General features: G+C 32.4%; 1 protein-coding gene across 1 annotated transcript; it reads right to left on the bottom strand.

The window, feature by feature from the left end:
- Positions 1-338: 338 nt before the first annotated feature.
- LOC114326032 (CDGSH iron-sulfur domain-containing protein 3, mitochondrial) lies at positions 339-7256 on the bottom strand. Its single transcript, XM_028274235.2, has 4 exons — positions 7041-7256; positions 6854-6980; positions 3932-4025; positions 339-543 (listed from the first exon to the last, which is right to left on the bottom strand). The coding sequence occupies exons 1-4, from the start codon at positions 7086-7088 to the stop codon at positions 408-410; spliced, it is 405 nt and encodes a 134-aa protein (XP_028130036.1). The 5' UTR covers positions 7089-7256; the 3' UTR covers positions 339-407.
- Between the last annotated feature and the right edge of the window lie 7700 nt (positions 7257-14956).

Below are 14956 nucleotides of genomic sequence, written 5' to 3'. Positions count from 1 at the left end.
GTGGAAACCTTTCTTCTAGTATTACATTCATCATATTTTGTACTGGGTTTTTAATGCTGTATTTTAATCTCTAAATTTTTTATATAAACCTCTTTTTTGAGAACGGGATACAAGTTATACATTCAGGATCGTTCAAAACGTTTAGACGAGACTTTAAACAGAAAAACAAACAAGGTTTATAGTCTTAAACTAATACATAAAGTACGCTTGTGCAACATTTGATATAGTTTAAATATATATTGAAGAATATTTGGGAAAGGAGGGACAAAAGATATTCTACCCTATCGTATAACCTTTTTTTGCATCTCTTTGTGTAATCTGTGAGTAATATTTCATACTTTTTGATAACAAATAACGTTTATTAAAATTGCCATTATTTTACACTACCTACAAATTATAAAAACATATCATTGTCTAATTAGCGAAGTGGCATCTTGAACTTCCTTTAATTTATGGGTTCCATCACAAAATGGGCGGTGGTTGGTGTGTTTACAGTTGCATAACCAATATTCTTTTGTTTCTTCTACTACAAATCTCACTGGCCTAAAACAGTTAGTGTTTAAATTAATAACATTGAAAAGAGCACACATAAATAATGCATTTATTGCAACATCTCATAGATGGTGAAATATAAGTTTAAAAAAACTTTACGAACATTCAATGGAATAATAACGTGTGATCCAAAATTATTGTCACCATAGGTGGCTCTGAAAGATAGAGATAGCTATACAGTGCATGTCTATTCTTAATTCAGATATACTTTCCAGTTTATGTCAACTTTGCAGTGTACATCAACTTAACAAGAAAAGTTAGGTTATGTAGAGATGTTAGTGGTGGACATAGCAGCATCTTGTTTGATTTTATTTATTATTGTTACTTATAATTTTTTTAATTCTTTTTATTTTTGATTCAAGTTCTGTGTTAAAGGTTTTGACTGATTTTTTATGGTTTATAATTTTAATCAGAATTAATTGATAAACCAATGATATAAATTCAGATTAAAACAAGACATACCTAATTTTTGGCACGGCTAGCTTTGATCCCAATAATTGTGGATCGCTCGTTATGGTTAATTAAATGTAATAAAAATCTTTGTATAAATACAAATATTAAGGGTAAAAAAATTACAGGAAAGTAGTGATTCATACTTCAGGAATAATAAAAAAAGAGATACAAAATATATGAGTACTAGATTATCAATTTGAAACGACTGTTCTGATAATATCTATGTAACATAATACTAAACACATAAAGGTATACAGAAAAACGGTGTATACAATACAGTAAAGTACAGTGGCATCTGTAGTTCAGCGGCTATGTTACTGACTTAACAAGATTCCTTTTTCAATTCCGGGCCCTGACACAAATAAATTTTTGAATATCCGTACCTCAGAGCAAAACTGTATTATTAAGTCCAAAATTTAAGTTTTCTACTTTTTTGGCTCACTGGGATTGCAATTTTCCGCTCTATTCACAGAGCCAAAAAACTGGAAAATTGAAATTTTGGACTTAATCCATCAAAGATTGGCGTTGCCATATGGCAACGCAAAACACTGTTTCAAATATTAATTCTTACACGAAAAGTTGAGACCGAAAAACAGAGATGGTGCTACTAGTTATTATGTTAACGTTGTTAGACTGTTTGTCTAATTTAGGGTGTCACTAAAACGAAAATTAATTTGTTACTTCAAGATGGACGTCAGATTTGCATAAGTAAAATAATAATACTAAAAATTTGTATACGTGTTTGATATTAATAAAATACAAAGTCAAAAAAACGTGTTTAAAATACTCAATATTGTGAGACCAATTTTTTTAGTTTTATTTGTCATATTATATCCTAAATATGAGTGTTGCCATACGGCAACGCTAGGACGCGCTATTACCGACTTTTATAATATACTGTTTTTTTGTTAGAAAAGGCTTAACACTTGAAGAGGCATTACAAATTACGTACGATGATGACATAGAAGTGGTCGAAATCTACATTGAGCCTCCAGAGGGTGAGCTGACAGCTGAAGACTCAGGCGAGGAAGATGGTGGTGGATGGTGGTCGATAATTTGTCAAAGGCCAAGGTTGTTCTTTCTAACAAGAATAACACAGAAAAAGAGCGACTGGGGAGCAAAAGTGGTCCATTTGAGGAGATAGATTCTGAAAGTGTTGGGGATGAAGAATATTTAAAAGTTGATTTGACAAAAGTCATTTGAGTTCGTGGCGATATTGAAGCAACAAGCAAACCTTTTCCACAACCTACTTGGGTTGTGGAAGGTGTAATCTAAAGGTGGGCAGATAACAGCATAGTGACCGTCGCATCAATCTCATATGGGGTTTCACCTGTGAAGTAAAATGCTATTTCCAGGACGATAAAAAGAACGTACACATACTTAGACCTCAAGTTATTGCGAAATATAATTCTTCAATGGGAGGTACTCATTCAGTACCTCCCATTGCAGAATTATATTTCGCAATAAACTTATGAACCAAAACATATCCAGATATCGTATAGGAATCTGTGAAAAAAAAACGGTGGTGGTGCTTTTTTACTTGGTTAATTGACTGTTCAGCACAAAACAGTTGGAATTTAAAAAGAAAAAAGGGGTACTATGACGCAGCTTCAGTTCAAGCGAGATATTATGAAAACATTTGTCAAGGGTACAGAATCCAGCAAACCAAGGAGGTCGTCAAAGTTAAAGTATTTCCAGTAGATCTTTTAGCAGAGTTTCCGGTGACGTGCGTTTTGACAATATAGGACATTTCTTAACAAACACCACTGATAGAAAAAAGAAGAGATGTGCAGCTGAAAACTGCAAATCCATCATGTGCACAATGTGTACTAAATGGAAAGTTGGAGTATGTATAAGTAGCAACGTAATTAAAAACAATTAATGTTTTCTAACATGTGCTTATTTTTTGATCCTACAGGAGACTAGCGTTGCCATATGGCAACATACTATTTTGAGAAAAATAGATAACAAACATAATTATTTCTTGTTGTTTTAAGCATTACTAATAAATTGTTTAAAATTATTCTAATTTAAAAAAAATTTAAAATGGAGTCCTTGATGGGTTAATACAGTTTTGCTCTGGGGTACGGATATCTAATTTCATTGTACTGCTAACATGCTTCAAAGGGATCTTAAAACCACAGGTCTCAATTATGTATGTGGTCTTTAAGTCATGTTAGGGGCACTTGTGCGTCCTGACAACTCTAACTCTAGATCTAAGCCAGAAAGTTACACAAACTGCACTATGCTAGTTCAGATGTTAACCTTTTTTAAATGTGATGATTTTACTTTCTGCCTGATGAGCTAATAAGAGAGAAATACATATCACCAAATGGAAGGCGGACAAAGTGTGAATATTCCTGTTCGTATATTACTTATTCATACATTGTTTTATACTTTTTTTCAAATAGAATGTTGCAAATCGTTTCTACATGACAGGCATTCTTGGAGATCTTATAAAAAATGATGAATGAATGACAGAGAATGTCATACTAGTAGATTTGCTTCAATATAATTCTCGATATTAAGTCACAACCACAACCTCTCGTGGATTTTGGATGAACTAGCTTTGAGGGTGTTTTCAAAGTCAAACGCTGAGCGCACATGCAATTGAAACAAGTTGGTAATATTCATTATTTATTTTTATATGTTTTTTAAATTAATTATTGGGCAATATAAAATGATTAACATGGAATCTTTACCTTTCAATAAAAGTTGGCATCGATATTGTATATAATATTTGTAAAAAAGCATGAAAAAATAAATAATGAATATTACCTACTTGTTTCAAATGCATGTGCGCTCAGCATTTGCTATTGAAAACACCCTCGAAGCTAGTTCAGCTGAAATTCACGAGAGGTTGTCATTGTGACTTAACACCACGAATCCATATCGTACTAATCAGTGAACAAATCAATAAACTTACTTTTGGGTTATTTTCATGTGGACATTTTTATGAGTTCCATCACATAATGGTTGACTTTTACTTCTTCCACATAAACACCATGAGTACCTTTTACCTGAAAATGGAAAAAATTCAGATGAAATTTACAAAAGTTTTATTTTACCTAATATATCGATGGCTTAAAGCACACTTATTGTATGTTTATTTTTTTTTCTATTATTGAGTTATGCACTGTACCTTGATGACCTAACAGTCTATCATCATGCACAGACATTGTATGTCCTAACGTGTTTGGTGTGGTATAAATAACATTTAAAAACTGTGCGCTGTGCTACAAGAGCTTAAACAGTCAAAATCGTTTTTCTCAAAAAGTACATGCACGGACATACAATAAGTGTGCTTTAAGCCATCGGTATTATGTATATTCCTTTATAAACATATTTTTATAAGTTTGATGCACAAACTGATATAGTTTATTTACAATGTTTTAAAGTAGAAGAATAAAAATCACCCTCATTCTCTTTGCTTTATCCCTATGCGGGGTCGGCTTCCCTAATTGCATTTCTCCATACAATTCTATCTTGGGTCATATTAATATTAATCCCCTTTACCAACATGTCCTGCCTAATCTCTCCCCCCACGTCTTCTTTGGTCTTCCTCTCCTACTCCTTCCAGGAATCTGCACTTCAGCAATTCTTCGTATTGGGTGATTAGCGTCTCAAGGTTGAACATGACCAAACCATCTCAACCTATGCTCTCTCATTTTGGCATCAATTGGTGCCACACTTAGACTTTCCCTAATATAGTCATTTTTAATTTTATCCTTTTTTGCCACTCCACTCATCCATCTAAGCATTCGTTGTTCCTCTTTCTTTTTCACTGCCCAACATTCAGTTCTATACATCATAGCCAGTCTTACTGCTGTTTTATAGAATTTTCCCTTCAACTTCATTGGAATTTTCCTGTCACACATCACACCACTTGCTTCCTTCCACTTCATCCATCCAGCCCTAATTCTATTGCATGCATCTCCATCTATTTCTCCATTACTCTGTAATACCGATCCCAGGTACTTAAAACTATTGCTTTTTTACAATCAGTTCACTTGAGTTCACCATCCAAAGATACCATTTTATTTGTAGTAATACTTTGTCTTTGTCCTACTAAGTTTTAAACCTTTTTCCTCCAGAGCTTGTCTCCACTGTTCCAGTTTTTGTTCTAAGTCTCTTTCACTATTTCCTACTCACACAACATCATCAGCATACATTAAGCACCATGGAATGTTACCCTGTAGTTTCGCTGTTGTTTGATAAAAAATTAATGAGAATAAATACGGACTAAGCACCGAGCCTTGGTGCAATCCTAATTTCACTTGAAATTTATCAGTCTCTCCCACACCTGTCCTAACACTAGTCGTTACTCTCTCATACATATCATTCACAATCTTCACATATTCACCAGGCACTCCTTTCTTATTGAGTGCCCACCACAGAATCTCTCGAGGTACTCAATCATATGCTTTCTCAAGATCAATGAATACCATATGAGCGTTTGTTCCTTTACTCCATCATGTTTGTATTTTTCCATCAACTGCCTTATAATGAAAATTGCATCTGATGTTGATCTGCCCTGCATAAAGCCAAATTGATTCTCTGATATTTCGGTCTCTTCACGTATCCATCTATCAATTACACTTTCCCATATTTTCATGGTGTGGCTAAGCAGTTTTATAGCCCTGTAGTTTGTACATTGTTGTATATCTCCCTTGTTTTTGTAGACAGGTACTAGTATACTGCTTCTCCATTCGTCTGGCATTTGTCCAACTTCCATAATTCTATTAAATAAACCTGCTAGCCTCCTTGTTCCTGTCTCTTCCAATGCTCTCCATACTTCTCTACGAATATCATCTGGTCCTACCGCTTTTCCTTTCTTTATTTTTTGAAGCGTTTGAGCCACTTCCTCGTTTGTTATTTTGGTGACCATTGCTGCTACTGTCTCCGTTGACTCTACAGGCTGTCTGTCAAATTCTTCATTTAATAAGCTGTCAAAGTACTTTCTCCATCTCTTTTTGACATCCTTTTCGTGAACTAGTATTTTATTATTTTCATCTCTGATACATCTAATCTTATTAAAGTCTTTTGCTTTCTTTGCTCTCTGTTTGGCTATTTTATATATCTTTGCCTTCTCTGGTATCAAGTTGATTGTATAGGTTTGAATACGCTTCTGCTTTGGCTTTTGCTACTGCTACTTTTGCTTCCTTTTTCGCCACCATATAGTTTTGAAGATCTGTGTCGGATCTGGTTTCTTGCCACTTTTTATATAATTTTCCCTTCTCTTTTATTTTCCCTTGTACTTCGTTTGACCACCACCAAGTTTCTTTATCCTCAAACTTTTTTCCTGACTTTTTCCCAAGTATTTCAATAGCAGTCTCTCTAATACTACTGGCCATTTTTCTCCAAATTGTATTAGGGCTTCCTTTCATGTTCCAACATATTTTGTCTACAATTCGTTCCCTGAATTCCCTTTTTACTTCAATGTCCAGAACAAGCAGCTTATGCTGTTGGCTTACTGTGTCACTAACTATTTCCTTGCAGTCCTTACATTCACCTATGTCTTCTTTCCTTACCATGAAATAAGAATAAAAATGAGGCTAATATACATAATATCAAAGCATTGGAAATTAAAAAATTTCAAGCATCACAATGTGGCAAACACTACAGGAGATATATGACTCGTAATGCAGTCAACCTAAGTTTATAAATATCTCTAAACGAAACGAAGATGTTAAAAATCCAAGATAACAATAGCAATAATAATGCCCTAAGAAAATACTCTTTATTACTCTCTTTGGGAGTCAAAGAAGTGTTGAGGAAGTTTATCAAGGCCAAAATGTTGAAGGAGTTTGTCATACATCTAAAAACAGCAAAGACCAACAAAACTTACCAGCTTCTAACGGTATTTTAAAAGGTTTTTTATCATAAACTACTCCATTTGCGTCCTGTCTATGAGCTGAAATAACATTTTCAAGTTTATTAGTGGGTATTTTATCTGCTCCACTCGAATATAAAGCCTAAAAGCACATTTTATTTATTAATTTTAAACAATAACATAGATTGTTTAATAGACTTACCTTTGAGAGAGTATTTAATCGAGCTGTAGTTATCCTGGAAAGTATCATTATGCTTTTTCTAACAATGTTTTATCTATTTCGTAACTAAATAAATTAAATAATAGATCTTTGCAGAATCTTTTTTTAAGTAAATATATATAACCTAAAAACTTTCACTATTCTTCTTTTTCGGTTAGCTGACGCTGAGTGGACTTTATTCTGTTGGCAATTTATCCAAACTATCACCTCCGTCTTCGTTACTATGGTCTGTTTTTAAACCAGGAGGACTAAACTAAAAAGACACATTCACACCCAAGAAAGTCACCAGAAAAATCACCAAATACATAGTAGGCCTTGGGCCCGCATATACAATTATTATTTATGACCACACCGTTGAAACTTTTTGTACTTGTTATTTTTGTGGAGTCGGACAAATTTTGAGCTTGGCGCATTATGGTAGTGGGGCGTTTTTCTGTCAAGCGGTGACGAAGTTGTCAATTTTATGCAAGAAAAAAATTTATTACCACATTGGTCATTCTATTTTAATCAATGGATTTTATCATATAAACAACGAAAACAATTTTGTCGGACAAAAATATTGGGGCATATGACGCGTCGGACACGCTAAATATGTCAAATTTATGAAAATAATAAATTTATTACCACATCGATAATTTTAACGGTATCTATCATAAAACCTTTTTACAATAATGTGGTAACCTTGTCGGACAATTTTCACGGGGCATATGCGCAGTCGGACGCGCCGAAGATGTCAATTTCCTGAAAATTTTTTATTTATTACCACAGATGTCATTTTTATTTTGTACTGTTCTTTTACATGTGTAATGCATATTGGATCACTTGTCGGACAAAAATAATGGGGCGTTTTGGTACAATTAAAAGAAAAAGTAATTTTTATGCATACAGGGTGTTTGGTAAAGAATGGGCCATAGCTTAACCTCAGGTTCCTGAGGTTAAAATAGGCCGATTTAAGCTAACTTACCTTAGTACAAAGTTTATAATAGCCGAGATACAGGGTGTCAAAGTTAAACTTTTTTTTTATTTATTATTGAATATTTCCTGATAGGTATGAGATAACAACATGAAATTTTATATCTGGGGGTTTCTTGAGTCGAGAAATCTAAATTTCTTACCAAAAATTATGCATTACCCAGAGGGCGCCACATATGCCTTTCAGCACTCATTTATTACGTTCAATTTTTTTTATCCCTCACTCTGTATAATTTTGACATTAAAATTTTTATTTTCCTATTAGTTTTACTTAAAAAAGGTATACTTCTTTCATCTTCCTAAACTCAACCGTTTTCGAGATAAACGCATTTTAAATATGCGATACACCATCATTTTTAGCATAATATCATTGTAGTTACACCCAAAAAATAACTTAAAATTTATGAAAATAATAAATTTATTACCACATGGATAATTTTAACGGTATCTACCATAAAACCTTTTTTCAATAATGTGGTAACCTTGTCGGACAATTTTCACCATAGATATATTATACTCTAGATTGCGCCTTACGATCTTAAAATGGGTGACGGTTGCGACAGAGATAAATGAGCCTATTTGGTCGGTAGTCTCTTTCTAATTCAAGGGGAGTATCGACGACGTCACTATCCTACTCTATCGACGAGTATTTTAGATGATTTGACAGTTCGAGCGGATGGCGACGAGAACTGGTCGTTTGTCTTCGGACGTGGATAATCCTGGTTCGAATCCCATACCAATCTTTACTTTTTTTATTTTTTATTTAATCAATATTGCGTTTATTAGATATTATTATATCTCTAAAATAAATCTAAGCAAAGAAATATATAACAAATAAGAAAAACTGTGTAGGTACCTATAGATTTTTAAAAATATAAAAGCCAATGTTATTTTTTTTAATAAGTTAATGGTACAATAGTATAAAGTAATTGTTAAAAATATTCGTACAAATTAACAATAATTAATATCAACATAATGTACCATCATCGATTTATTAATTGAATCGGTCATTTCAAAAACAACACGAGACACGAGTCACATATTCCTAATTTTACAGAAGAGCAAAGAAAACTACCTACCTATTATATAGTCGAAAGATGGATGAAATGGATGACATCAAAATTCAGAGTTATATTGTACTTTTGTTCCTAATGTTTTTACTGGACTGGTGTCGTTTTTGCACACAACGTTTATCTTAAAGGAGTCTATTCCTCTCAAAAAGTTAGTTTCTGAAAATTGTGGACTTTGCTGTTTTTGAAATGACCGATTCAATTATAAGTAATTAGACATTATTTTTATTTATGAAACTATTATTACAATTTTTTAAAAAGGTAGAAGCAATACAAACATTATTCACGTCATTCGAATAAGGCCGAATTTATATTAATAACGAATGACTTTTATTTTACTATGCAGTTCACAAATAATTATGTATTCCAATATTAACTTACTATACATACATTTATTATCTGCTAGATTTACTTAGGTCCATTTTTCAGATGTAACAATATCTAATAAACGCAATTTTGATTAAATAAAAAATAAAAAAGGTAAAGTTGGTATGGGATTCGAACCATGAATATCCACGTCCGAAGACCAAAGACCATTTCTCGTCACCACCCGCTCGAACTGTCAATACATAATACTCGATAAAGTGGGATAGTCACGTCGTCGATATTCCCCTTAAATTAAAAAGAGACTACCGACCAAATAGGCTCATTTATCTCTGTCGCAACCGTCACCCATTTTAAGATCGTAAGGCGCAATCTAGAGTATTATAAATCTATGATTTTCACGGGGCATATGCGCAGTCGGACGCGCCGAAGATGTCAATTTCCTGAAAATTTTTTATTTATTACCACAGATGTTATTTTTATTTTGTACTGTTTTTTACATGTGTAATGTATATTGGATCACTTGTCGGACAAAAATAATGGGGCGTTTTGGTACAATTTAAAAAAAAATAATTTTTACACATTTTTGACTTCATATTAAATTACGTATTTTTCGGCTCATATTACCCGTATGCGCGCCAATGGTGAATATTAAATTCATTAAATGGTGAATATAAATATTAGATTTTTTGATTTAGAATATAACTACTTATAACCTGATACTTGTGTCGGAAATTTTTTTTAATTGGAAAAAAAAACTACAGAACGATGTTTGTCGTTGTTCAAGGAGTATGTAAGCAAATATTAGATCACAATTTTTCTAAAATTCTCCCTCCTGTCGGAAAAATTTTTAAGAAAATTTTGGGTACAGCTCTACGTCATACCCTTTTAAATGTTTTACTTAGCGTGTGTACCAATTTTGAGCTAAATCGATTCAAAAATAACCGAGAAAACTCTTTTAAAATTTTTTGATATTACTTTCTCGTCGATAGCCTAAAAGAATTAAGTTTTCTGTTCGTTTGCCCCAAGATTTTTGTCAAACAATTACATTTTTTGTTTAAGAATATAATTACTTGTAACTTACTACCTTTGTCGGAAAAATGGTTGTAAAGATAAGGGATACACGAATCCAGCATAATTTAAAAGTATAGTTTATCAATAAAAATTAAATTTTTTGTCCGACTTTGGATTTGCCCCAATATTTTTGTCGGACACTTAGATTTTTTGATTTGGAATATAACTACTTATAACCTGATACTTGTGTCGGAAATTTTTTTTTATTTCGAGAAAAAAAAAACTACAGAACGATATTTGTCGTTGTTCAAGGAGTATGTACGCAAATATCACATCAAAATTTTTCTAAAATTTTCCCTCTTGTCCGAAATTTTTTTGGGAAAATTTTGGGTACAGCTCTACGTCATACCCTTTTAAATGTTTTACTTAGTGTGTGTATTAATTTTCAGCTAAATCGATTCAAAAATAACCGAGAAAAACTGTTTTAAAATATTTTTGGATAATACCTCCTCGTCCATAGCCTAAAAGAATTAAGTTTCCTGTTCGTTTGCCCCAACATTTTTGTCAGACAATTAAATTTTTTGTTTAAGAGTATAATTACTTGTATCCTACTACTTTTGTCGGAAAAATGGTTGTAAAGATAAGGGATGCACGAACCCAGAATAGTTTAAAAGTATAGTTTATTAATAAAAATTAAATTTTTTGTCCGACTTTGGATGTGCCCCACTATTTATGTCGGGAACTTAGATTTTTTGATTTGGAATATAACTACTTATAACCTGATACATGTGCTGAAATTTTTTTTTTAATTCGATAAAAAAATACAGAACGATGTTTGTCGTTGTTCAAGGAGTATATAAGCAAATATCAGATCACAATTTTTCTAAAATTTTCCCACTTGTCGGAAAATTTTTTAAGAAAATTTTGGGCACAGATCTACGTCATACCCTTTTAAACATTTTACTTAGTGTGTGTACCAATTTTGAGCTAAATAGATTCAAAAATAACCGAGAAAACTCTTTTAAAATTTTTTGATATTACTTTCTCGTCGATAGCCTAAAAGAATTAAGTTTTCTGTTCGTTTGCCCCAAGGTTTTTGTCAAACAATTACATTTTTTGTTTAAGAATATAATTACTTGTAACTTATTACCTTTGTCGGAAAAATGGTTGTAAAGATAAGGGATACACGAACCCAGCATAATTTAAAAGTATAGTTCATCAATAAAAATTAAATTTTTTGTCTGACTTTGGCTTTGCCCCAATATTTTTGTCGGACACTTAGATTTTTTGATTTGGAATATAACTACTTATAACCTGCTACATGTGCTGAAATTTTTTCTTTAATTTGAGAAAAAAATACAGAACGATGTTTGTCGTTGTTCAAGGAGTATGTACACAAATTATCAGATCACAATTTTTCTAAAATTTTCCCTCTTGTCGGAAAATTTTTTAAGAAAATTTTGGGTTCCGATCTACGTCATACCCTTTAAATGCTTTACTTAGCGTGTGTACCAATTTTCAGCTAAATCGATTCAAAAGTAACCGAGAAACACTCTTTTAAATTTTTTTTTTGATAATACCTCCTCGTCGATAGCCTAAAAAAATTAAGTTTTCTGTTCGTTTGCCCCAACATTTTTGTCAGACAATTACATTTTTTGTTTAAGAATATAATTACTTGTAACCTACTACTTTTGTCGGAAAAATGGTTGTAAAGATAAGGGATGCACGAACCCAGCATTATTTGAAAGTATACTTTACTAATAAAAATTAAATTTTTTGTCCGACTGTCGAGTTGCCCCAATATTTTTGTCCGACACTTTGATTTTTTTATTAAGAATATAATTACTTATAACCTACTAATGTTGTCGGAAAAATGGTTTTAAAGGTAAGGGTTGCACGAACCCAGTATTTTTGAAAAGACAGTTTATTAATAAAAATTAAATTTTTTATCCGACTTTGGATTTGACCCAATATTTTTGTCGGACACTTAGATTTTTTTATTTAGAATATAACTACTTATAACCTGATACTTGTGTCGGAAATTTTTTTTAATTGGAAAAAAAACTACAGAACGATGTTTGTCGTTGTTCAAGGAGTATGTACGCAAATATCAGATCACAATTTTTTTTAAATTTTCCCTCTTGTCCGAAATTTTTTTGGGAAAATTTTGGGTACAGCTCTACGTCATACCCTTTTAAATGTTTTACTTAGTGTGTGTACCAATATTCAGCTAAATCGATTCAAAAATAACCGAGAAAAACTGTTTTAAAATTTTTTTTTGATAATACCTCCTCGTCGATAGCCAAAAAGAATTAAGTTTTCTGTTCGTTTGCCCCAACATTTTTGTCAGACAATTACATTTTCTGTTTAAGAATAAAATTACTTGTAACCTACTACTTTTGTCGGAAAAATGGTTGTAAAGATAAGGGATGCACGAACCCAGCATAATTTGAAAGTATACTTTACTAATAAAAATTAAATTTTTTGTCCGACTGTCGATTTGCCCCAATATTTTTGTCCGACACTTTGATTTTTTGATTAAGAATATAATTACTTATAACCTACTAATGTTGTCGGAAAAATGGTTTTAAAGGTAAGGGTTGCACGAACCCAGTATTGTTTAAAAGACAGTTTATTAATAAAAATTAAATTTTTTGTCCGACTTTGGATTTGACCCAATATTTTTGTCGGACACTTAGATTTTTTGATTTAGAATATAACTACAGTGGAACCCCGATAAGTCGGCCCCCGATAACCCGGAACTCCGGCTAACCCGGACCGATTTTTATCAGACAAACATTTCAACAATAAAAATGTATTGCTGTTACAAAATCTCGTGAACCTAATTCATTCATTTGGTGACGTCAATATACGAACGAAACGATTGATGAATCCGACATTACTGAAAATATCAGGGTGCAGATGGGACCCTGTCGCGCAATTCGCAGCAAATAAAATAGTCGTATGTTTTTGGCTTCATTTTATTTCGGTTATACATACGCATTTTCAAGGTTCACGAGGTTTTGTACCAACTCTATGTAATATAATATTTGAGAGATAATGGAACCGGATTGAACTACATATACCATAGTAAAAATTACTCATGGCACACCACATTCATTGTCGAAAACAACAAGCACCTGTATTATCCTTTATTTGAAACTGTCTTAGTTGAAACATTGTTTAGAAAAGACTATTAAAATTATTTTTTTAACAATGGTCTTAGTCATCACTGTTATTAAATAACATAACATCAGAGACGGTATTGTGTGTAGTAAAGTCGTGTTTTGTAATCGTTCCTAAATTTATTCAGATTTTGTGTTTGCGTGTCTTTTGTCTATAAGGGCAACAAAACGTAAAAATGTTGTAGTGACAATGGAAAAGAAACTAGAAGCATTAAGTAGAATTGATAAAGATGAATCTTGCAGCATTATATTATGGTGTCGGTACATCTACAGTATCGGATTGGAAGAAAAATAGACCTAAAATCGAAGAATTTTTTTTTCAAAATGATAACAAAAGACAGTTTGGACAATCGGTGCAAAGCTAATAAAGCTAAGAATGAGACTTTTGACGACGCTTTGTATGTGTGGTTTTGTGTGGAATGCGAACGTGGTTTACCAGTGTCTGTGTGACAATTATAACGGAGTTTATCTATAAGCATACCATATTTTATTAATTTTTACCATTTTCTCCGGCTAACCCGGATTTTCGATAACCCGGATCGGCCGCGGTCCCAATTAATCCGAGTTAACGGGGTTCCACTGTACTTATAACCTGATACTTGTGTCGGAAATTTTTTTTAATTGGAAAAAAAAAACTACAGAACCATGTTTGTCGTTGTTCAAGGAGTATGTACGCAAATATCAGATCACAATTTTTCTAAAATTTTCCCTCTTGTCCGAAATTTTTTTGGGAAAATTTTGGGTACAGCTCTACGTCATACCCTTTTAAATGTTTTACTTAGTGTGTGTACCAATATTCAGCTAAATCGATTCAAAAATAACCGAGAAAAACTGTTTTAAAATATTTTTGGATAATACCTCCTCGTCCATAGCCTAAAAGAATTAAGTTTCCTGTTCGTTTGCCCCAACATTTTTGTCAGACAACATTTTTTGTTTAAGAGTATGATTACTTTTATCCTACTACTTTTGTCGGAAAAATGGTTGTAAAGATAAGGGATGCACGAACCCAGAATAGTTTAAAAGTATAGTTTATTAATAAAAATTAAATTTTTTGTCCGACTTTGGATGTGCCCCACTATTTATGTCGGGCACTTAGATTTTTTGATTTGGAATATAACTACTTATAACCTGATACATGTGCTGAAAATTTTTTTTTAATTCGAGAAAAAATACAGAACGATGTTTGTCGTTGTTCAAGGAGTATGTACACAAATTATCAGATCCAAATTTTTCTAAAATTTTCCCTCTTGTCGGAAAATTTTTTAAGAAAATTTTGGGTTCCGATCTACGTCATACCCTTTTAAATGCTTTACTTAGTGTGTGTACCAATTTT

This window comes from Diabrotica virgifera, chromosome 3 (assembly GCF_917563875.1).
Source record: "Diabrotica virgifera virgifera chromosome 3, PGI_DIABVI_V3a".
NCBI lineage: Eukaryota > Metazoa > Arthropoda > Insecta > Coleoptera > Chrysomelidae > Diabrotica > Diabrotica virgifera.
The sequence above is the reverse complement of the archived record's forward strand: the minus strand, read 5'-3'. Positions and strand labels throughout refer to the sequence as shown.